Source organism: Falco peregrinus, chromosome 8 (genome assembly GCF_023634155.1).
Source record: "Falco peregrinus isolate bFalPer1 chromosome 8, bFalPer1.pri, whole genome shotgun sequence".
Lineage (NCBI taxonomy): Eukaryota > Metazoa > Chordata > Aves > Falconiformes > Falconidae > Falco > Falco peregrinus.
The window spans coordinates 997,114-1,020,252 of NC_073728.1; the positions used below are offsets into that span (position 1 = coordinate 997,114).

General features: G+C 38.7%; 1 protein-coding gene across 1 annotated transcript in view; it reads right to left on the reverse strand.

Annotated features, from left to right (window-relative positions):
* The window catches only part of AOX1 (aldehyde oxidase 1), a 42,546-nt gene extending 20,387 nt beyond the window's left edge, over positions 1 to 22,159 (reverse strand). The window contains exons 1-17 of the mRNA XM_055811533.1: positions 21,452 to 22,159; positions 20,304 to 20,361; positions 17,475 to 17,571; positions 16,168 to 16,276; positions 15,500 to 15,626; positions 14,564 to 14,625; positions 13,871 to 13,951; positions 12,873 to 12,953; positions 11,622 to 11,766; positions 11,359 to 11,451; positions 9,441 to 9,592; positions 9,108 to 9,201; positions 6,435 to 6,544; positions 5,411 to 5,595; positions 4,103 to 4,265; positions 3,165 to 3,259; positions 1,030 to 1,200 (exon numbers count right to left, since the gene is read on the reverse strand). Of these exons, the coding sequence (XP_055667508.1) occupies positions 1,030 to 1,200; positions 3,165 to 3,259; positions 4,103 to 4,265; positions 5,411 to 5,595; positions 6,435 to 6,544; positions 9,108 to 9,201; positions 9,441 to 9,592; positions 11,359 to 11,451; positions 11,622 to 11,766; positions 12,873 to 12,953; positions 13,871 to 13,951; positions 14,564 to 14,625; positions 15,500 to 15,626; positions 16,168 to 16,276; positions 17,475 to 17,571; positions 20,304 to 20,361; positions 21,452 to 21,709 (2,081 nt within the window). The 5' untranslated portion in view covers positions 21,710 to 22,159. The remainder of the gene's footprint in view (positions 1 to 1,029; positions 1,201 to 3,164; positions 3,260 to 4,102; positions 4,266 to 5,410; positions 5,596 to 6,434; positions 6,545 to 9,107; positions 9,202 to 9,440; positions 9,593 to 11,358; positions 11,452 to 11,621; positions 11,767 to 12,872; positions 12,954 to 13,870; positions 13,952 to 14,563; positions 14,626 to 15,499; positions 15,627 to 16,167; positions 16,277 to 17,474; positions 17,572 to 20,303; positions 20,362 to 21,451) is intronic.
* Positions 22,160 to 23,139: the final 980 nt, after the last annotated feature.

The window sequence follows — 23,139 nt, forward strand, 5'->3', positions numbered from 1 at the left end:
TGCTGGGATCTGCTCATGGGTTCAGACATGTCTCTTCCTTCTATCTCTGGCATAGGTAGTAGTGCAGGCTAAAGGCAAATTAAAATTCCCAGTTCATGGGAATGTATGGGTGTAGAAGGATCAGAAAGAACAGTAGAAGGTCTAAAAGAATGGCGTGTTTTGATACCACCTAGTTTAGCAGGTCATCAAAATCTCAGCACATCTACAGGCTTCTTCTCTGGACACCCAGATCAGAAGACAAAGGCAAATTAATAAATCCTACTGACTCACAGAGGTGGGGTTGATGTCAGCTCCTTGATGGTACCAAAAAGAGCACATCCAAACCCATCACGCTATCACCAACTTAAGAATAAGCCAGGAAATATGACAAGGACTCTATAGCTAGAAGCCCCAGTCCTCTCTGTCATCACAATTAATCCTAACCAGACCACCTGGATACATGTCTTGGTGCCTGAATGCTGGGCAGACAACTTGGGCATGTGCACTTTGGTGCCTGAATGCTGAACAAACTGCTGGAATAGGTGTATCTTGGGAGTATAAAAGCATAAGCGAGAACAGTTTTCTTTCAAAATAAAATCCTCTTCCCATCTTCTCCTGTAAGGCCTCCTATGAGTTTTGTTACCTTGTTGCTGCAATGTTGCAATGCTACTTCCTACATTTTGAACAATTCTCTTTTTTCATAATAGAATTGAGATTTCAAAGCTGTGTTGGTAAAGCTGAGTTTCAGTGCCTGCTTGCACTGCCCAGCTCAGCCCTTTGTGGGGGTACCTAGGCTGGCTCTAGGCTAGCTCATGGACCAGAAACAGTTCATCCTTATTAGCACAGTAATATGGAATGAGACACTTAAATCCAAACAGAGCTTTCTATTAGAACAACTAGTACTTCCAGCACCTGAGCCAGTGCAGGTATCGGGCATGCTGTTCTGTATAGACATAACTCATTCGTCTGCTCTCAAAATCTCAGACAGCAATTCATAATAACACATAATAACATAATAACACTTTCTTCAGATACACCCTGAACACTTACACAATTTTAGCATGAGCTCTGGAACTAGTGACGACAGCCAGGGAGAGCTCCCCATCCACAGAAGGAAGGTCATCAATGTACACTGCTTCACCAGTGGCATGCTTAATTCCAGACTGGTGCATAATGGGCCGTCCTACAGGATCCTGAGGAGACTGACTCGGCTCTATGTCCTGTACAGTCAAAAATACACATACCTCACTCAAAATAAGTTTAAAAGAGAACAGTCATATTATTCTTATACCAATGAGAAAATCAGATGAAGGAACAACCGCTCATATTACCATCTTCTGGTTCAATACTGAAAACAGGTGTGGATGCAGGACCTGACTGCTGCTCCTGGGGATTTCTTCACTTTCTTCTCTTAAGGAGCCTTCTGAGAGACTTGCACAGGTTTGTCTACTTGGATTTTTTCCCTTAATCATTCATATCAAAGTGATACAAACAGCACTTCTTTTTCAGGAGGACAGTTTCCTCCCTTACTGACTGGTGTCACAAAGCTTTGATAATTTTCTGAATTACTCTCACAAGATTCTGTTCTGTATTTTACCAGTGTCTGGTGTTGTATTTTGAGGTATTTGCAGTGATTCTGAGGATTTGTCCTACTTGCTGAAAGACTGCAACTGATCAATGTAAATCCTTGAGAAAAAGTTGTTTAAGTATTTCCTTCCCAATTTTATTTCCTTGCACCTGTGTATCAATTGTGCTGCCTTATTAACCTTATTTTGCTAAGTCTGTCCTGAAAGTTAATTCAGTGTTGCCTGTTAATTCTGCCACACCAATTAATTGTTGCCAACTTCCAGTACACTTTTCCAATTTCTGGGTCAGTGTTCACACTAACTTCTTCCTTGTCTACATTTAGAACTGGTTAACTGCTCAAAATCTTTTTTCTTCTATAGTTTCCAGCACACAAGTGTTCTGGGTACATAGTTCTGCCTCCTGCACTTTCTGGCACACTGTGATCTGCTATTAACTCAAGGCCAGGAACAGACATTTTTCACTTGAGTGCCCAGAGTTCCTCGAATGGCTGTCTCAGCCGTCTCAACTTTTCCTCTAACAGAATAACCAAGTGCTTATCTTTGGATATGCATTCTTTTTTCCCTTTAATTTTAAAAGCTTAATAATGTTCAGAGGAAGAAGTTCAGACAAAAGATAGGGACTTGCAGAAGTTAGATAGAAATTCAAAGTGAAAAAAAAAAAAAATTCCGGGTTTTTAAATTTCTGTTGCTCAATGACAACTGATATGTATAAGATATTGTTTCAATTTCTGTTATTTAGTCACTTTCTTGCAACTAGGGAATACATTGCTGAAAGTTATAAAGAACCAGTTCTTTTGATCTTGGCCCCTTTTATACATCTGTAGTAATCTGTAGTATGTCTTCTTCTTTTTTTTCCTGACAATAATTGAAGAAAGCTGAACACAATGATGAACAAATTCGAAGTATTTAAAGCTAAAATGTTAAAGAGTATCTGAAACTGAAAAAAGATGTTTATTTAGATTTAATTTGAATTTTCTTTATGTTTCAAAAACTTGAGAATTTTACTTCTGTGACGAGGGTATCTAAATATCAAAAATCCTTGCAGGCATTCCCACCAAGGCCTAGTCAGATGGGTGAGCTCAGAAAATCCAAAAGGTGTTTGTTCTTTGCTGCCCTCTACTGCTCACTTCTCGAATAGGCTTGCTAATTTGATCAGCCATCACAAACTCCCATCTCGATTCCTACATCTACAGCAACACCTAAGAGCTCTCTCAGATCTTAAGAAACATGTATCTCGTGACAAGAATATTACAGTGATAGCTATAGACGGGTTTTTCAATCTTTTTTACTTTCTTCTAATTTTTTTCCAATTGGTTTGCACACTGCAATATACCAAGTTATAAGCAGTCTGACAGTGGAGTTTGTTAAGCATATTTATCTTTTAAGAACTGTTTAGAAAATATCAGCATAACTGTATAAGTCTGTTTTTACAGACAAGTTTTTTCTAACTGAGATACAACTAAAATCATCCGCTAAGACACTGTTGCCTTCAAACCTTTGCAAAATTTGTAACTGAGCCTCATGGCAAGGGTCATGTTTGAACCGTGACCTTCTACCAAGTCTTACATATCACAGAACAACCTTAGAATAAAATCACTTGCCTGGTATAACTGGATACTCTGCGGCATTTTGGTTTTGAAATCTTGTAGGCCACTCCTATATTCCATAGGTATGCCATGATAGCAGCAAGGATCCTGAAAAGGAAGGGAATTACTACTAAAACTCACATTTTGAACATTCCAAATAAAAAAAGCTAACCACCAAAATAACCAAATACAAACTCTTTATACCACAAAATCCTTCCAGACTCTCGCAAGCTAGAAAGGCTCTAAAACAACAATTTTAAAACAACACAGAGTTTTGAGATTTCACTAAATAGTATTTAAAAATATATTGGATTCAACAAATACGCTTGTTTAAAGTAAGCAACATAAAGCAGGGATAGTCAGAAGAGTTTTGTTCTGGGATCTGATCAAACCTGGCACAGAATCACTCCTGGTAATAATGAATTACCTAGTAATGGTAATTCAGAGGAAAGAGCTCAAGGTAACACAGAAAAAAAAGTCAAAAGGGGTATTTTTCCTCATAAGAACAAGTTTTAAACAAAAACAGGTACATTAAAATTTGGAGGAGTCCTCTCCCAGTCAACAACTCATACAAGAAGGAGGTTTGGTTTAACACCTACAGTTGCTTTCCAAAACCTTTATTTCTGTTCCGTCTGTTTATGTTTTGAACAGGTACAGAGTAAGACCTCATGCATGTTTTCTTTGGGCCTGGGAGCTCAATACTGATACACTGTTGCATTAACATTGCTCATTTGTTTTTAAAACCTAATGTTCAAGGTAAAGATACCTCAGCACCTAAAGTTAAACAGGCATGTCTCCATCAATTTCTTTGCGAGTTAAGTGCTTATCTGCTTCTGTAGATCTGAACACCGAAGACAATATTTAGCGTGTTGTATAAATTGCAAGCATCAGCAGATAGGAAGAAACCCTTTCATTTGCTTACAGAAAAGCAGACATGGAGAACTAATTTACCGTTGTCTTTAATGACTGCAATACTTCCAGGAAAAATCTGTAGAAGAAACTGACCATCAAAGTTTTCTTATAGTCTACTTTTTCACCACTGTCTGAGCCTGGAAGAGCAATCTCTCCAAGAAGTAGTCTGCAAACTTCATCCAACATTTGTTCATTCCAGTGTCTATCAGGAAGAATAATACATACAATCAGGCCAGGACTCAAAAAAAAAGAAAAAAAAAAAAAAGCAGTAATACATTTGTACCATGGACCACAGGCATAATCCTGCTCACAATGAAGAGAAAATATTGATTCTAGTAATGATCTGCAATTTGGAAAACAGTGTAGGTCAATGCTGCTCACAGAAGTGAGGTCCCTTGAGTCAGGGGAATCGAGTGCTATGCCAACATTAAAAATCAAAATAAATAAATAAACCCTATTACAGTTTTAAAGCTGATTTAACAGTCTTATAGAGCATCACTATTCTGCAGATACTGTTCTGTATTTAAAGAAAAGTGGATAACTATTGGATGCAAACTGTAGATGCTTTCAAGGGATCTGATTAGTGCTGTATAGTTGTTTGTATATTTTCTGAAAAGGCTGTCTCCTTGAAGTATCTCAACACAGTTAGCTCTCCACAGTTACACAAGCCTAGATGTCAAAACACAAATCTGTTAGAATAAATTCAATCATGTAGAGCAGCAAAAAATAATGAGTAATTCAACTAGTGAAACAGTTGTAAATTAAATGGTAAAACAGTCCTGTGTGAGTGTTTACATAAATAGCTTTATACTGCTTGAATTATTTGTATTTTTTTTTCCTCCAGAACTTGGAAAGATGCTGCAAAGTGGGAGGGAATGTCAGGGATTAATTTCAGAGATTATTAGGATCTTGTAGATGAAGAGATTGGTTAAGGCTTGACTTGTGCTCCTAAGTATATTGGGCACATCTGAAGTTCTTAAACTTTCTGTTAGAGCCAAACTGAAGGACCGAAGAACACCAGTACTAGGGGATTATCAAACCTACAGGATCCAGCATCATTCACAAATGCCTGCATTCAGATGCACAACTGACTACATATATCTCATCCACCTATCTCACATCTCGTATCTCTCTGCATACTTCACACCCAGTTGCATCCATGTGCAGACTGTAAAATGTAACAGTCCTGAAAAGTCATCACTAAGGCTTGACCAGGTCATTCACTTGAACAGACATGGCATTGGCCAGGCAAGTGAAATCTTTCTGTACTTTCAGGCTCCAAGGAAGTACACCCAAGCTCTCGAAGTCCCTTTATTCAGAAATACAGAGAAGAGAGAAAAATTGTACCTTCCAATAAGTGTCCAACAGGTTTGTTTTGCACAGACCGTGGTAGAGACAGCACCTCCATAAAAAATGCTTAAATCCTTTATTATGTCTGCACCTTCCTCAAAAAGGACTCTCATTCCTGCATTGGTTATTGGGAGAGCATTTTCCCGTCTTGGTGCTTGCCGAAATGCAGAGACATACTCCCCCTGAGCAAAATCAGACAGAAGTGCAGACATGAAAGTATCTGGAAGTAGAACTTATTATTGCACTGCATGAAATGAGAATAAAAACCCAAAGAGCACAAATCCAACTTCCTGAGCATTCAAGACCATACGCTTCCTTCTCTTGACCTTTCAGTAGCTTCACCACCTTTGATTTTCTAGCTGCCCATACCCAGTCTTCCATCAGCTACACAGTTCAGATGGCCTAGAATTGTTCCTGGTAGATAGCTGGAAGGCAAGGATCTTGTGGAGTTGCATTTACAACAAGACCAAAAGCTTAGAGGCTTCAAAGTACTGCCAAAGTTTAGTACTCAGATAACATGACCTGTAATTCTCTTACAAGATCTCATACCCACTCTTGCAAACACAATACCAGTTAAAGACTATTACTCAGTTCAGCCACATTTCTGGAAGCACCACGCACATGTCCAATCTTACCTCATTTTAAGAAAAATCCTCAAGAGGTAATAATGCTTTACCTACTTGATGCCAACCATAACACTGGTGAGCAGCCTGCTTTGGTGAGGACTATGGCAGCTTGTCCAAGACCCTTTCTGTAGGGCATCTAGATAACTGCTACTGCCCTCATCATTTCAGGGTAAACTTCTGTCTGAATATCACTATGTATCACCAGCTGTTTTGCAGAGTTGTGGTTTTTGGCTGAAATTGGGACATAGCATGGCACTGACAGGATCAAATGCAAGGAATACAGAAAGAGAGCAGTAGTAGTGTGACTTTAAACATTGGGATTATGCCCCCTCCTGCTCTTTGTTTAATAGTCTTTAACTCTGCTTAAAGCAAACCTAAACAAACTAGTAACTTACCTTCCTAGAATGGGGAATATGGACAGAGACTAAGATCTCCTCTGGTGTAATGGCATTGTTACCAACTCCATCTACAAAAATACCATTCAAAGGAATCTGTCGCTTTCCTCCTAAAAAAAATCCCAAATCCAGAAACTTCTGTACAATTGTGCAATCAACATACATCAATCATATTTTGTCAAGAAATACCTGCTGCCTTCCTGCGTAAATAACTGCAGAGTTTACATAACAAATGAACAGTGGTATGCTCTATAAATATAAATGACCGCTCCATCTTCCATAGCATCATAACACCAGAGTCCTAAGAAAGTGCTCAGAGATTAATCTCCATTCTGTAATCCTCCCTTCTGATACTGATGATCCCATCCCATCCTCACTTCTGTCCATCTGTTCCAAATCTTAGCAGCTGCCATCATCACTACCTTCCCTTCCAAAACATCAAGAATGAGGAAGAAAACTGAATGGGGAAGAACTGCTGCAAAAGTAAAAAAAAAAAATTGGGTGGTTGGGTTTTCATTGGCTTTTTTTGTTTATTTGCTTTGTTCTGAGATTCTGAATACTTCTGGGAATTCAGAAGGGAATAAATGCTACAGCCTTTTCTTCTCTCTTTTTGATCAATTATTCTAACAGCACTATGTTTGTCATTCTACAATAAATACTATTAAAGATGGAATTTTCAAAAGGGAAGTAGGGCAAAATTTGGCAAGGAACCTAAACTTCTAAAAGCCCCTTGAACACTTAAACTTCATCTATGCTACACTGGGTTTGCCAATATTGCTACACAGTAAAGCCAGCAAGACTTCTGGAAATGCAGTATTTTAACACATATAGTTGGTTCTATTAATTAAGCAAGGTCCATTGGCTCAAGACATTTTGTTGGTAGGACTGCAACTGTGCCAGTAACACAACTGTCAAGCAGCATTGTTGTTCTGCAAGAACACAGAGGCACAAGCATTGTACAGATGGAAATCCACAGTGGTTCACCAGTGTGGAATTTATCCACATGTGCTAGACAGGTGAAGTCAAAGTGGATTTTTCACTAGTCTTCTGTACTTTTTTGTACTTTTCACTTCTTTGTACTTTTCACATGCTACCTAAGAGGTCCAATGCATTTTTAAATAAATGATTTCTTATCACTAGACACTATTTATCTTACAGTAGCCCTGATCTACCCCAAGACTTTCTATAACCAGATAATCTCCTGTGCCATTTTAAAAAGATTTATATATTACAATACTCCCATCACATTCAATGATTGTGATTCCTCAAGACTGGCTGCTTTACAGCATGATTATTTTCTTCATGTTTTTCATGTTACATGTGACGATGTCACTGTAACCTGTTCATTGTAGAATATCATTTAGCATTACAATTGCATTCCTCAGATATAACTACTGTGACAGCAAAACCTCATTAAAGGAATTTTACTTTGCTGAACTGTGAATCTGAAAAATAAAACTCTTAAGAATAGCAGCACTTGTGTTTCTGGATTTTTGCCTTTGCAATTCCTTCCAGAATACCCCTGGTTTACATACATAAAGATCATTGTCTAACCTCACCTTTGAGTCTGCAAGGATTTAGGTGCATTTTCCCTTACACTGGGATCTAAGATAAATAATAATAACTAACAGTGCTTCTGCAACCTCCTTTTCTTGAACAATCTATTTTTTCTATGTTTTACTGACCACCGTTTGGTAAAGTAAGTTAAAAACCTGTGAAAAATGCTTATAAACCCTCTCCCAGCACTAAAGTTCTGCCAGGGTAGCAGAAACAGGTATCATTCAATGATCTTATTCATCACTCAAATAAGTAGGCTCATCGTTAGAACTGTTGAGCAAGAAGATGGAAATGCTTGTACTTGCACTTGTCAGAACAACATTCTGACAGGTATTTTTCCTTTCAGTACCAAACCATGCAGGAAGAAGTCATGGAAATCACACAGTGTTAAGTTTTTGTGTATCTGTTCCAGGAAATACTGGCTCAGAAACATCCCCTTAAAGAATGTGTATTTCAGGGTGTTGAGTGGAGTATTACATGGTCTGAAATGGCAACACTCACTCTGTCTGGGTCAAGAGCAAAAAGGACATAAGCCATCTAGAAGGGAGAACATGCAACTCTAGGCCACCAGATAGCTCATGTTTACCAATAATTCCATCAACCTTCCAACGGTAAGGTAGCGCACAAACAAAGGAGCGGGTAGAGGGGAGTATATATACAGTGATGGAAGGAAACTAAGGAAATGGCCATGAAAAACGTGCTAGACTAGTGGCTCATGTATCAGAAGTGAGTAACTGTGAAGAACAAGAAGCCAGAGTCCTCCTCAGGCCAAGAGGGTGATTTTAAACTATGGCAAAGCATCAGTTACAGAAAAAAAATACCAGGGATGTGGGGAGGTAGTATACAGCCACTCAAATTGTGAGGTTTTATGAGTGCTTATAGCAATTCACTGTGCACAGAAGTACATGTAATCTGATTGGTCTGAATGTTTATTTACCCTTGACATGAGAATCTTGTGACATGTTCATTTGGAAGCTGCTTCCCTTGCAGATGTAATCTTGTATGAGAATGGGGAAAGCGTTCCTTAACAAAAGTTCACCTATTGTTATTTCCCCTCTCCCCATACAATAGGATCCTGTACCTCTGGCACTACTACAGGGACAGGATACCTCTTACCTCTTGAAGCCAGATTGAGCATACAGCCACTGGCTGCCAGAATAGGATTCAAGTCTGAGGTTGATTTTCTACTTATGATGTTTCCACCTAATGACTTGAAAAAAAGAAATTTATGTTACCTTTTCCTATCACCTTCCTGTTTTTATGTTAGGTGACAATATAACATGCAGACTACATATGAATTTATATATATTGAAAGCTCAGAAAAGATGCATTGATAGAAAACTCATGCTAAAAACAGAATTAAAAATGCAAGTTTTACATGTGGTCAGGAGCAATTTCGCATTTTTTACAAGTTGTTACAATTGTTATAGCAAGGAAGGCACAACATACAGCAACGTTCCTTATCTGTTCGCTGCCCAGAGTTCTCAGTTGCTTCAGGACAGCACAGAAAACCTTTGTCTTCTCTTCAGGGAGCTCTGATATTGCATTTGTCAAAACGTCTGTCACTAGAGAGAGGCTGCAGACAGCTCCCAGAGTTAATCCTGTAACCAAAAGATTGTGAATGTAATGTGTGCACTGCTATATTGCCTGGGTTTTAAACTATGTTCATACTGTTGAGCTACGACTGCTTATGTGAAATACAGGCAGATATAAAGGGAGGGGCTTTTGCATAGTAAAGAGACTGTGACCTTTCATTTCAGGAGACCGAGGGTAAAATCTCATGTAATTATGAAATTTAGCTAACAGCTCACTACTTCTACCAGAAGGGAAATCCCTTCTCTGCTTCCAGCTGCCTGTTCTAGCTGCTTCCCTTGCACCAACTTTTACTGAGTAACCGAAAGGTAAGTCAGCTTCAAAATGTTTTCAACAGGCATTTCCTATTTTTAAACATGATTTTCATCATAATTTGATCTTGCTTTGCATATGTACATTCCAGTTATTCTCCTACAGTATGGGTAGGTAGTATTTGCAAAAAAACCCAAACAGTCCTAACACTGAATATAGTATCATTTTTCCCACTAGAAAGACAACCTATAACCATATGTATTTATTTGAGTAGTTATACATTTTATCTTTTTAAATTCTTTTTACAATTTTCAATATTATAAAACAGTAAACAGTGCCTTTCTATTCAAAATTATTAATAGACTTCATTTATGTGATGTATGAATGTTCTGAATGAACACTGGAATTCCATCAAAAATATAAAATAAAAGACGTATTTTTTTAAATGGCTTTTTATTAATCAAGTAAAGCAGTACTAAATTTTTTGTATTTAAAACAAAAACTTAATCAAAACACGTTTTACATTTAAATCTGATAAAGAGAGGAAATACTATTTCTGGCTGGCAAACTAAACTGCAGATCTCTCATTTTAGACCTAGTTAGTCTCACCTAGTCATAACGAAGTTTTATCTATAGATTTAAAAAAAAAGCAGTAAAGATTCTCCCTGCTTCTCAATTCCCAGCTACTTTTCAACTAAGAACAAACCACTCATTGACTAGAACTGGATAACTGATCTGAAAAGAAAGAGGTATTCTAAATGCAATGACAGAACTGTCAAACACAGTTTACCACTTCAAGAAAGCGGCTTCAGGCATACAGCAAGTAATCTTCATCAGATATAGAGCTTGACTTTCCTTAAAACTTTGGCAGTAAACTTGAACAACTTAATTTATATTTAATTAATTTAGGCTATTATGGCAAGTTTAAATGTATTTCTAGTTATTTCTAATTTCAACAGAATTTATTTAAAAACTAAAACCTAGTCTAACTTTAAAAAAATCTCCACGCTCATCTTATATATATATATGAATTGAGTATGAGATCTTTAATACACAATAACGAATGCTGTTATGACTGAGAACAAGATTGTCTAATGCATATTAGCTATGCCTGTTTAATCACAGCCTTTTTTTCTAATGTAGACAAGCATGCAGTGTTGCTAACTTCCTCTGTGGTTCTGTATGTGTGTGTCTCTGCTATACAGCATAGCACAGTACAGAGATCACAAAGCCAGTATTTCATGACTTAGCACCAGAACCAGTATTAGCAGAATAATTACCCTTGCACTATTACAACTAATGGAGCCCAAGACAATATTGCTGGTCAGTACTGCACTGTGTCATGAAAACAAAACTGTATCATGCACTAGGACAGTCACCACAGCCACCCTGGCCTGGGAAAGAACCAAGCATGCTTAAGAACCAGCTGCACAGCACTTCACATCTTCAGCACTACGGAATGGAGCAGCATCCCTTACTGCAGAGGAATTTCCTACATCTGAACAAAGTAAAGGCTACTGACCATCATCCGTGAATTTCACCACATTCAGATCCAGGATCCTTGCAGGAGCAATAACAATTGGATGGACCACGCCTCTAAACTTCATCTCAGGTCCTACCAGATAGGAACAGATTTAGACAAAAGACATCTTCCATAATAACAACTCCAACATAGTGGAGAGTAACCTTAAGGACGAAAATGCAAAAGGAATGATAAATGTAGCCCCACTCCTCCCATGCACACTGGAACGATGGCAACAGGAGCCATTCTGATTGTATACATACCCACACTGGTGTTCCCAACCACAAGAGGTGCTTTGGGGTAGGCAGCTTTCAGATCCAGTAATTCATCTAAGTTTACAGGAGAAATCCATGTCATCTGCTCCCCATGAAAAAACAGAGCTCTCTTCTGTTGACTTTCAGCCATTCTCTGATGGGCAAATATGGCAGATTTAAATATCTGGACATACAGACAAGTGCCAGGTCTAAGAGACACTAGACAAAGTCAAAAGAAGTTCTTAATGGCAGTTCTACTTAATCCCTCAAAATTGGGCAGAAATGGGACTGTTATGTTGGCTTTTTGCACAGTGGTGAACTTCTAGACTGCGTGGGTGAAACATCTGCAATTAATTCCAATGGGCTAATAAGATTGATAATAAATAGCCCCCAAGCAAAAAAAGGTAAGAATAGATCCTGAAATTGCTGAAATTATTAGAAAAGTGATAAAAATTACTTAGGGAGGTGTCTGCACACTTAGCTTGCTTGGAGGTCACCAGTGACACTTGGCAGCAGCATCCCTCTCTAGATTAAGCATGCATGTGGATGTCTCTGGCTGTTCTAACACTGCTCACTTGGAAATAGCTTGAGAACTAGTGGTGGTACAAATCCACAGCCAAGAAGTCCTGTACCACAGTTATCAATCTTTCTCTGTAATTAGCCAACGAGTGACAGAGATTTTGGCTTTGAATCTGTAGATTGATAATAACATAAAGCAAACAGCTTTCAGTTTTTCTGGGGCAAACACTGCTGTCACTAAGGATGCCTGACAGTTTCCATTCCAGTGCTCTTATTTCAGCTGCTTATATCTTTGTCATATTTTAATCACTGCAGCTAAGCACTCCTTGGTTTGGGTGGCTCTCTGAGGCTGATGTTTTGACAGAGAAGACCAAACTATTAAGAGCCAAAATGGGGAAAATGCATTGTTTTGCCAATGTTAGAAAGTGTTTGCCATTCAGTTTGCAGAGAAGCATTTTTATTTTTGGATGCTGCACTGAAAACTCAGTTTGGGTTACTACTTTTCCCTCTCACTTAATACCAAACTCTGCAACTTCATTTTCCCAATATAATTATTTTTGTATGTGAAAATTCAATAAGATCACTGGGAAAAAAAGGAATATAATTTTGGATTTATATTGAAGTATTATGACATTTCTTCTGATGAATTACTGCTAATCAGGACTTCAGAATGAGTTCTGAACTATAGACTACTAAGGAAAAGACAGAGCTAAAGAACAGTCTATAAGCAGCAAAAATTACCATTAGTTCTGGAGGAAATATAAGCTCTTGTGTGGGATCTAAGGGCTGGAATTCATCTGTTGAAAACAGTCTAGTGGAAACCTTAAGAGGAAAGAAAACAAGCAAAGGCCAAGAATTTTCTCTCATCATTAATTCCATTAAAAAAAAAAAAAAAAGGCAAACCCAAAACCAAACCATGAGGGTCCCCACTGAAGTCAGCAGAAAATTAGTAATTCCATTATCATTTGGATTTGGTGCTAAACTACCATGCATCATTTGAAGCTGCTGCATTTCACCTAAGGAAGTGTGCATAACAGTTTCCCAAAGTTCACTGCTAACAGAAATGACAATGTGGAGGTAAGCAACTAAAAGACTAAGTACAGGCTTCCTGTAGTTCTACTGTAAGAAAGTAGCTGGTTTCATGCCAACCTGCAGTACTCAAAAAATGGAGAAGTAGATCAGACATTACTGAAAGAAAATTGAGAACAAAGTCAAATACTCGTATGGATAAGAGGTTTCATATAAAATTACAACCATGACTGATTTTTGAAGAGCATATCAGTTCTACAGACTCAAGACAGATTCTGAAGAGATCAGTGGTTACATTCAGATCATCACGGATCACTGATTTAAGACAGTTTCACATATGCCCTGATTCCTTGCACAATATGATGATCACTGTGTGAGTAGAGCTGAGAGTATTAATATTTCTGAACTTGAAGAACTGCTCAAATCTCAGCTCTGGAGCTCCAAACTACCTTATACCAACTATCTGCCACCACATCATCATCTCATCATACAAATCTACACAAAGAATCTTTAATTTTTAGGAATGTTTCCAAATTTCTAGAGAGTAATAATAAAATACCTTATTCAGTAATTAATATGTAAGGTGAATAAGGTGGAGCATAAAAACGACAGTAGACTGCATTTACTTTAATTACAAGAAAAAAGCCATGCAATATTATTTCTGTAAATCTTACACCTAAATATCACAGGTAAAATACTTAAACCCTCACCTTCTCTTCCTTGTCAAACAAGTCATCTTCCTGATCCAAGCAACACTTTCCATTTGCTTTCCTTTGACAACAAACAGAGTCCTAAAGAGGAATATTCCATTAGTGAAATACTGCCCAGTATGGCAATGAGTTAAACACTGCTGAAGCTGGTAAGAGTGTCTCTTTATATTTTAATAAGGTTCTAGATGGAAGTTTAATAATAAGCTAAATTGGAAGGATTGTCTCTTAAAGAAGTGGTATTAAAAAACAACAAAATCATTAGATGTTGAAGCCCTCAATACAAAATAATTCATACTATGTGAAATTCAGTTGACCTTGTGAGAGCACACATAGATGGTCTCTATCATTTCTTTTACCCACTGTTCACTCTCAGTTCTTTCACTGTAGGTTTCTGACATGTTGCATTACATGATAAATTATTAAAAACATCAATCCAAGTTTTGCTTTTATTTATGCCAGTACTGACCCACAGTAAAACACATGGAGTTACTTCAGATTACTCTTCGTAATACAAGCTAGACTCCAAGTTCATTTCTGTTAATAAATTTTCCTGATGGGTTAGGCCACTATACACCTTAGTCAGACCTACATCTCTTAACAGAGGAAAGAGATGATCTCAATGAAAATCTTGACGGTTTGTGCACATATATACACTAATGGGCACAATCCAGCATTCCTGTCATCACTACTTACCTTACAGAAGGTTTTACAGGCATCTAGGATTGGCCTATATCCGGTACAGCGGCACAAGTTCCCTGAAAAAGGAAATGGGTAAAAAAAAGCATGTGGCTTTAAAATATCATGTCTTTATATGAGGTTTGTATTTTTGAAGCTTAAGGAGAAGTGTTAGCTCTCTGAAAGACAAAAAAGATCAGCATCACAAGACTTAGGACCCTGCCAGCTTCTGAGGAAAAAGGCTCTTGTTTCAAGGACAGTACAAATTACTTGAGAGCTGCACTAGAGGGAATGCTGGCTATGGCTTAGTATGCAGGAGATGGTACAATATTCTTTAACACCCTCAAAATGTTTTTCTCCTTCCCCCTGACTTATTTCTAATACTGAAGACTGTTAGCACTACACTTCTGTCTAAGTCCACCTCATAGTAACTGGGAATGTCTTTGGCTCCACTGTGACTCTGGAGCACAACAGACGACAGAATGCTATTTTACCTGCAATAAATGCTCACACTTCCCCTTAGTGAAGATGGTCTGTATCTCTCCACTTTATTTGACTGTTTTATTCCTACCACAAATGGGCTCTCCTGTGAGTCTTAGGACATTTCTCAACTCCAAATGCACGGATCTCTGAGATGTTCAGACACAACTACTTCTCCAACATGACAACATTTTTTCATGTCTGATTTAAAGCACTTCAAAAGACATATATGGGGATGTTTTGAACGCTGTCCCTGAAACAATCCCCAGTTCCATGCTTCATTTTCCAGGAGAAAAGAATGACAGAGAATACAAGTTCTGTATTCAGTAGCAAATCTGCTGGGAAGCACAATTTGTATAAAGTGCATACACACATGGATGCATGTGTGTGTTCTCACACAGACATGCACTCACAAAGTATTTGAAGAAAAGTATTAAAGGACATACCTACAAAGTAAAAAGTGGCAATATTTACCAGCCAGAGCTGCAATCATCTGCTCTGCAGTTGGTTCTGGGTGGTTTCTTAGCAAAGTGTATATGGACATCACCATTCCAGGGGTACAGAAACCACACTGGGAGCCATGGCACTTGGCCAGCCTTTCCTGAAATGAAACACCACAAATAGCACTCCTTCCAGTGTACATCACCATTCTAATGAACACTGTCTTAAACAGGAGATGCCATGCCAAACACTGTCTTCATAGTAAATCAGACTTTTAGAGTAAAACTATTTATGCAATCTCAAATAAGAATAATTATTTTGGGTGTGATGCCCAGGCACATCTTACTAAGGTAACTTATTAACCTTTAGTGGACTTCTGACTTTTCCGCATTCATACTAAAACATCAGCTAAAGAGGCATTGTCTAAAATGCAACATTAGCTAAAACAGAGCACAAGCCTGATCCATTCCAATAATTTGTACATCTAATCAGGCTGTCAGTATCAAAGCATCTACTGTGAGCCATATCTCATCAGCCTTGATCAACCAACCATCAGAAACTTGTGTTGTCTTCTGTTATGGTTTAGCAGGGAGAATAATCATCATATGAAATTCCTGTGCCCTAGAAGCACTGCCACTCAAGCCACCCCATAAAAAAGAAGAAATCAGTAATCCTCTTACACAGTTACACCGTACTCTCACCTGAACGGGATGAATCCTGGTTTTCGTACTTCCAACACCTTCCACTGTGGTCACTGCTGCACCATACAAGGAGCAAATGGGAAGCAAACATGCATTTGCTGAATAATGTCTTTGGAGACATAAAGGAGAATAAAGAACATGAATATTATTGTATTATAACAAAGATGCATTAATATAATTTTGTGATCAATCAAGACATAGTTTGTACTTACAAAGCAGTCATTATTATATAATTTGGAATTACGAGAGAATAAGCTTTATAGAAGGGATCACTTACTAGCTGTGTCTCTTGTCCCCTAGTATAAAAAACCATATCTATGAGGACAGTTCTGTAGAATTTATATCTTCTGTAATACTTCAGTCTTTTCTAATTGCCCTCTTGTCCCTCCCACCCACAAGCAATCTGTCAAGTATGCTTTGGAAGAGGAAAATGGGGAAGGGAGGGTTGGTGTGGTCACTTGAAGGAAGTAAAGAATTATGGCTGCAAATTTATAATCAAATTTCTCAACCAAAGGAAATTCTGACGTAAAATAAATACCACTCTAAATAGGAATGACATACCAAAATAAAACTTCTTCAACACTTTTAATCATTAATAATTGAAACTGTTTGCTTTACAATTGCTGAAATGTTTCATCTCAAGTGTCATTCTGACTGTTTTAATTTTGACTCTCGTAACTTTAAACATTTTCATTTCCCTTGCATTCCAATGTAACGCAATTGTCAAAAGGAACACCTGGAATGTTTTGACTTCACCCCCCCCCCCCCCCCCCCAAAAAAAAAATACTCAGATGACAATGACATGTTACTGTTTAACAATTTGACTGGAGTTTTATGAATTTATAAGTAATTTATTCCAGGTTTTAGCTTAATGGAACTCTGGTTTTGAGTTTCAAAGTCTTTCCTTTTGTGGGTGGGGTGTACAGAAGGAGTTCAGTATTAAAGGGCTGGTAAGACCCAAACTTCTGCCTGCCCTGTCTTCCCACCAGTCATATGACAAAGCTGCAGGTAGGAGACACATTCCAGTGGTCAATACAAAGGGTGTTAAATGTAGGTCTCTGAAATTCTTGGAGCTGCCAGCATATATGAGCAAATTAGGCATTTAAGCATGAAAATTCAGCAAATTTACAACATAGTCGAATCACAGTATTTTACAGTGTTCTCTTTTGGATAAAGTCACACTTCCTTTGGATTATTTTATTACTATGTACAGATTCTGCAACTTTGTTTTTACAGTTTCATGTCTGGAAATGGTATCTACAGTCATAAAATTCTGTATGGTTTCCAAAATTTTCTGTTAAGGATACCGTATCTTCTTTGAAGCTGGCTCATAAGTTGAGATCATCACCGTGCAGGCACCACAGCCACCTCCTCCACAGCCATACTTAGTTCCTGTAAGACGGACTGAAAATGCTGCCGTTAGGGAAAAAAAAAGTATCAAGTTTCATTTTGGTCTTTATTCTGCTCAAAAGCTCGAGGCCATCTTTTTTTCCTGAACTGCTAAGGAACATAGAATTGTTTTGGTATGATAGCATACGTATCACAGTCCTTTTTATGCTGGATTAAAATTTTCAGTGAAAATTAAGACTGAAGCTAAGGAATGATATGACCAAAATTTTGTTCTCAAGAAAACAGAAAACTTGATCCTGACTTCTTTTGGAAGAGGAGCAAGTTAGGACAGAGAGAGGAAATGAAAAACAGTCTTCCAAGTGAAAATATGCAAGGAAGATGTATAATGGGCTATATATAAATAGCTATGTTTTAATAGCCAAGACATGTAAATAGCTATATATATGAAGTTCCAGTGGAACACTAAAACCAATATCCCAGTTTTTCTCAGAAGGCCCATTTATATTAACCTTGCATCTCATCTGAAAGATCATACTTCTGAGAGAAGTGCTCACTTCTATGAATCTGGAACAGTGGCCAACCTGAAGCTGTGAATTGACAAAGCTGATTTAATGTTATAGAGCCACACCAAAGGGAAGATGCCTCACTCCTCATTTCTTCCTCCTCTGCTGTCCCTCTTCTTCCTGACGTTATCTGCTTCATAACCCAAGACCTTGTGCATCAAATGGTTTTCTCACCAGTCCCTTCCATGAACAGACTAAAGCAGGGGTCCTCAAACTTTTTAACTAGGAGGCTAGCGCGCGGATGAAGTGGCAGGCAGTCATCTGTGGCTGTTTGGTTTCCCCCTCAAGCCCCGGCGGGGGGAGCAGGGGGGTGTCCGTAAATACCAGGGGCCGGATTGAGCACCCTGGGGGGCCGTATCCAGCCTGTGGGCCGTAGTTTGAAGACCCCTGGACTAAAGACAAGCTGACTGATTAGTGACCTAGTCCCTAATCCAGCTGAAAGCCTTTTTCCTGGGTTAGTTTCCTGATGGCCTAAGGAATGTAATTAGTACACAGAGAGGTCTGAGCAACAACACAGCTGGCACAACGTGCAGGAAGAGAATTGTCTACCAGGAGCTGGGAATAGGGGAAGAGAAACAGGCCACCTTCTTTTCACCCCACATTGTCAAAAGAAAAAAAAATTTTGTCAATGTGAGAGTTAGCATTCTTCACTTGCAATAAAGCTTTGAGATGCACGTATGGCTTTAAAGCCTTATCTAAGCTCTACCACTTTTTCCACTGTAAAGTGCTTTACTGAGCCCTTTCACAGACATCCTAAGCTGTCAGATAAACCAAATACATTTTAAGATAGTTTCTTTCCTTCTTGCACTCCTGTTTACTTGTTAATTTACAACAGGCCTTTCAGTTATTAACAGTGGTCTAATGTGCCAATTCCTATGACATTTAGCCTCAAAAAAGATGACAGGGGATGTTTAGATTGGATATTACAAAAAATTTCTTCACCAACAGGGTTATCAATCATTGGAAGAGCCTGCCCAGGGAAGTGGTGGAATCACCATCCCTGGAGGTATTTAAAAGACATGTAGATGTGGCACTTATGCACATGGTTTAGTGGTGGACTTGGCAGTGCTAGGGTAATGGTTGGACTCAATCTTAAGGGTCTTTTCCGTCATAAATGACTCCATGACTCTACAATTCCACTTTTTATAGTCCAATGGAGTCTGAAGTTGTTCAAATTACCGAAGAATAATTTCATCAGCACCAGAACTACAGCAAGCAAGCTATTCTGCTACAGACTCCTTATGACTGACCAGTAACAAACATGTTTTGACTTAACTTTTTCTTCTGAGACAAGTCTAAAAACTGTCTCTGGTGTGAATTCTATAGTATACAGTATATCACTTGTCCTGTGGGGGTATGTTTCACAAGACAGTATGGGAAGCTGCAAAAAGGAGAGATTCTGCCCTGCTCCTGGCTCAGTCCCTACAAGTATCCAGAACATTACAGAATAGCCTCATGAGCACTGGGAATAAATTTGTGGCACAGCAGATTTTGGTAGCCTAAGAACAGCTGAGAGCAGACACACGGTCAGGCCTCTGAAATGGTGAAGTGAAGGAGAGAAAAGATCAGAGGAAGTGCTGCACAATTTGTAGTAAACCAAAAGGCACTGAGCTGTGGACTGAAACCAAAACAGGAGGAAAGAACCTTGTTTGCAAAGCCAAAACTGGCAGGGTGAGAGCTCTAGCTCTCCCTACTTCTGTTCTGTCTACTTAATTTATTTTTTTTCTCTTTAAAAAACACACTTGTTCATATTTACTTAGTATTAAACCTGGGTTTTGATTTTAGAAATCTGTCTGGAGTTCTTATCATGAGAAAAGAGAGATTACCTCAAAATTCCAGCAGACTCAGGGTCTCATGACAAGATCTCCCCTTTCGTGGGAGAGAGACACTTACAAAACTTGGAGACTACTATTCTGTCAAGCTTTATGTATACTGGCCAAAAGGTTCTTAGGTTTCTTTATGGGCGGAGAGGGGAGGAACACAGATACACAGCACACCTGATGACATAACTTTGTTTGTTTAGGGAACTACACTAAAAATACAGCAGCTCACTGAGGAGTATTTGACTTAAGAAATACACATAGTTTAATATGATTGCTTTATCTTAAGGGAGTCACAACTTCCCTAACCTGGTAAATCACATTTTAATTAGCATTTATGAGAATTCTGCTCAAATAAGACTTTCAAATGAGTGATTTAAGGGAACAGACAAGAAAAGGATACGTCTCTTTCTCAGGTAAGACAACAGCATTTGTTCAGGATCAGCATTTTTCTCTATTATCTGCAGGAAGAAATTAAAAACAAGGTTTAACCATGGAATCAAGGCTTTTCAAAAGTCAGGGCTCATACTACATTCCTACAAAGCCAGAAGAAAATCCTTCTCTGGTTCCCTCTCATAGAACTAGACTAATTGCCAAAGACCACGGGAGAGTTTGGGCTGTTCTGGAAATTCTGTCTCAGACAAACATTTCCAGGAAAGAAGTGCCAGGGCACCTCGCAACCACTAAAAATAACTGCTGCTCAGTGGAAGGTCATACTGAGGGAAGTTACCTTCAGCCACACTAGAAATAAAAATGAAGGCCTTTGCTAAAATAGAGGCAGCATAGCACAAAGAATTAATTAATTGCAGCTTTCAGAGTCTCCCTGGCACTTTAACACACTGGGATGAACACAACAGGAAGCCTGTAAGGCTGTCAGCAGGAACCAGTTTTCTTCCAGCCTTATTTATATAAACTTTAACCAACAACAGAGTGCAACAGAAATGCCTAAATTCTTGATTGATTACAGTATTTCTTATTCTAGAATCAGCTGGTTCCTTCCAGTTCACTGAATCAACAACCAGTTTAATTTTGATCTTTCAGTATTATCTTTACACTGGCCAATAGTCCATATTTTGGCACCCAAGTCTTGCAGTCTCTCTGTTGTGCCTCTGAAAACCTGGTACCTCTTCTCTGATACCATCAAAGATGAGAAGCCAGGCACGTACAAATGAAAAACTAGTTTGCTTACCTACCAGATTTGATACCCAGTTGGAAGTTCATTTCCCTTTTATGTATTTTTTCCCCCCAAATGCAACAGAGCTGGCTAAAATGGAATGTTGTAATCACACCTGTCCTCTGCTTCTTCTCGCCTTCTAACAGCATTTGCTGTATGCAGAAGATCATTAGCTAAGTAACGCAATACTCAGACGCTGTCTCGCTTCTTACTCAGCAAGGAGGAGATGGGAAGAAATGCTTCTGGAGGCCTGTGTGAGGATTTGGTTATAGTCCCATGAGGAAGTCCGAGGAAACCAAATCTATGCCTGCACCCTTTGGGGCTACTTCTGGAGCTGCAGCCCCCCTTTCTTCACGCTCCTTTCAGGGAGCACTTACCTTCCTCCCATTTACATAGAAAATCAGGTCGTCAGCCCCAGCCGCCCCTTGCAGAGACATTGCACCCCTGCCCCGGAACCAGCAGGAGCTCCCGAGCAGCTGCAGCAGCTGCCGCTGGAGACCCCTTGGCAGGCAGGGCGGGGCCGCGCCGCAGCGGGGCGGGCACGGCGGCCGCGGGCGGGGCTGGGGGGGGCCGGGCAGCCGCCGACGGAGCGGAGGAGTATCGCAGCTGCGGTGCGCCGGGGAGTTACACGTCATTAGTTCTTCACGTTTAGAGCTAACCGCACCATTTAGTTACTGGATCCCTGTAAGGTATATTCAGACCTCACGCCTTCTCAAAGGACATGCACGTTCCTCCAGAGCAAAACGGCCACATTAGCAATGAGCGCTGTTGCTACTAGCAATAAAATCTCCAAAGGCAGTTTTGAACTGTGATCAAATCCGCAATGTAGTGATCGTGAGCCAAATGGGAACTGTGCATAAATTTGCACTCGCAAAATAACCGGCTGTAATTTTGAGGTGTTAGAAGCATTTGTAAGGGCTACTTGTGCAAGCGAGGGTTTATAGACTAATAAATATTTTCCTCTTCCTGGTTTACCTAAATATGCAGAAGTAGTTTTCCTACTTCAAAACCAATAAAAATCGTTATTAGAGGTAAACTAAAATACTAAAATATTAAAATGTAAAAATAATTAGATTGAATAAACATGAGAAAAGCAGCTTTGAAGCTATAAAAATAAGTTCAAATTACCTGATGCTCAGCAAAATAACCTCGATCCCTGTGACAGCCACAGATTAATTTTTATCTCAAATATCATGAGCTTTTTTCTGGCAAGAACTTAAAACATACCAACTGACCTGGTAAAACAAGCATAGTTAGTGAAGATTCAACAGGCAATGTAACATTATTTATGCAGTACCTAAAGCAGTTGATCATTCTGCAGAACAGTTAAAAGAAGTGCATCCTAGAAAATAACAAAGTATATTTCCTCTCTGTACAGAACACCGATTTGAGCAACAAAAACAGTTAAGGATGGAGAAAACAAGGAAAGAAGGGCAGTAGCAACAATAACATGATTTCAGAGTTACTTAAAGTGACTTCTGCACATCTTCAGGTCATTTTCTTTATCCTCTGTTACTTTGAAAAATACATACACTAAAAGGCTTGGAAGAAACTAAGGCATAAAGCCGGAGGCCTTATACTTTTATTGAAAACTACATGCTTTTTTTTTTTTGAACACCCTAGCAGTCAAGCTGGTAACACCTGAGGCTGTGTGGAACAACACTAAAAAACAGTGAAGACCACCTCCAAAGAAATTATTTTTTTTCTGAGAAAATGAAGCATGTTTCTTGCTTCTGTTTCTTGCTTTCAAACCTCAGGCAACAGAGAGAAACAACCATTTAAAAAAAACACTGTGTTTTGCTGCTGCAGTGCCAACACAGGGAATACAAGTTGTAACAGATACTTCTTTTGGATTTCTAATGACACAGCTGGTGATGTCGACAAACAGTAAAAGCTAGCAAGAACATTTAAATTAAAAAAAACCCAAACAATTAATTACACTTGGTAAAAAAATACAAGAAAAAACTATAAAAATATTCTATGTGTCAATATTATTTAAAAAATAATTAATCAGGACAGAATCTATCTTCCCAACCTTTTCTGCACCTCTTCATAATGGTCTTGC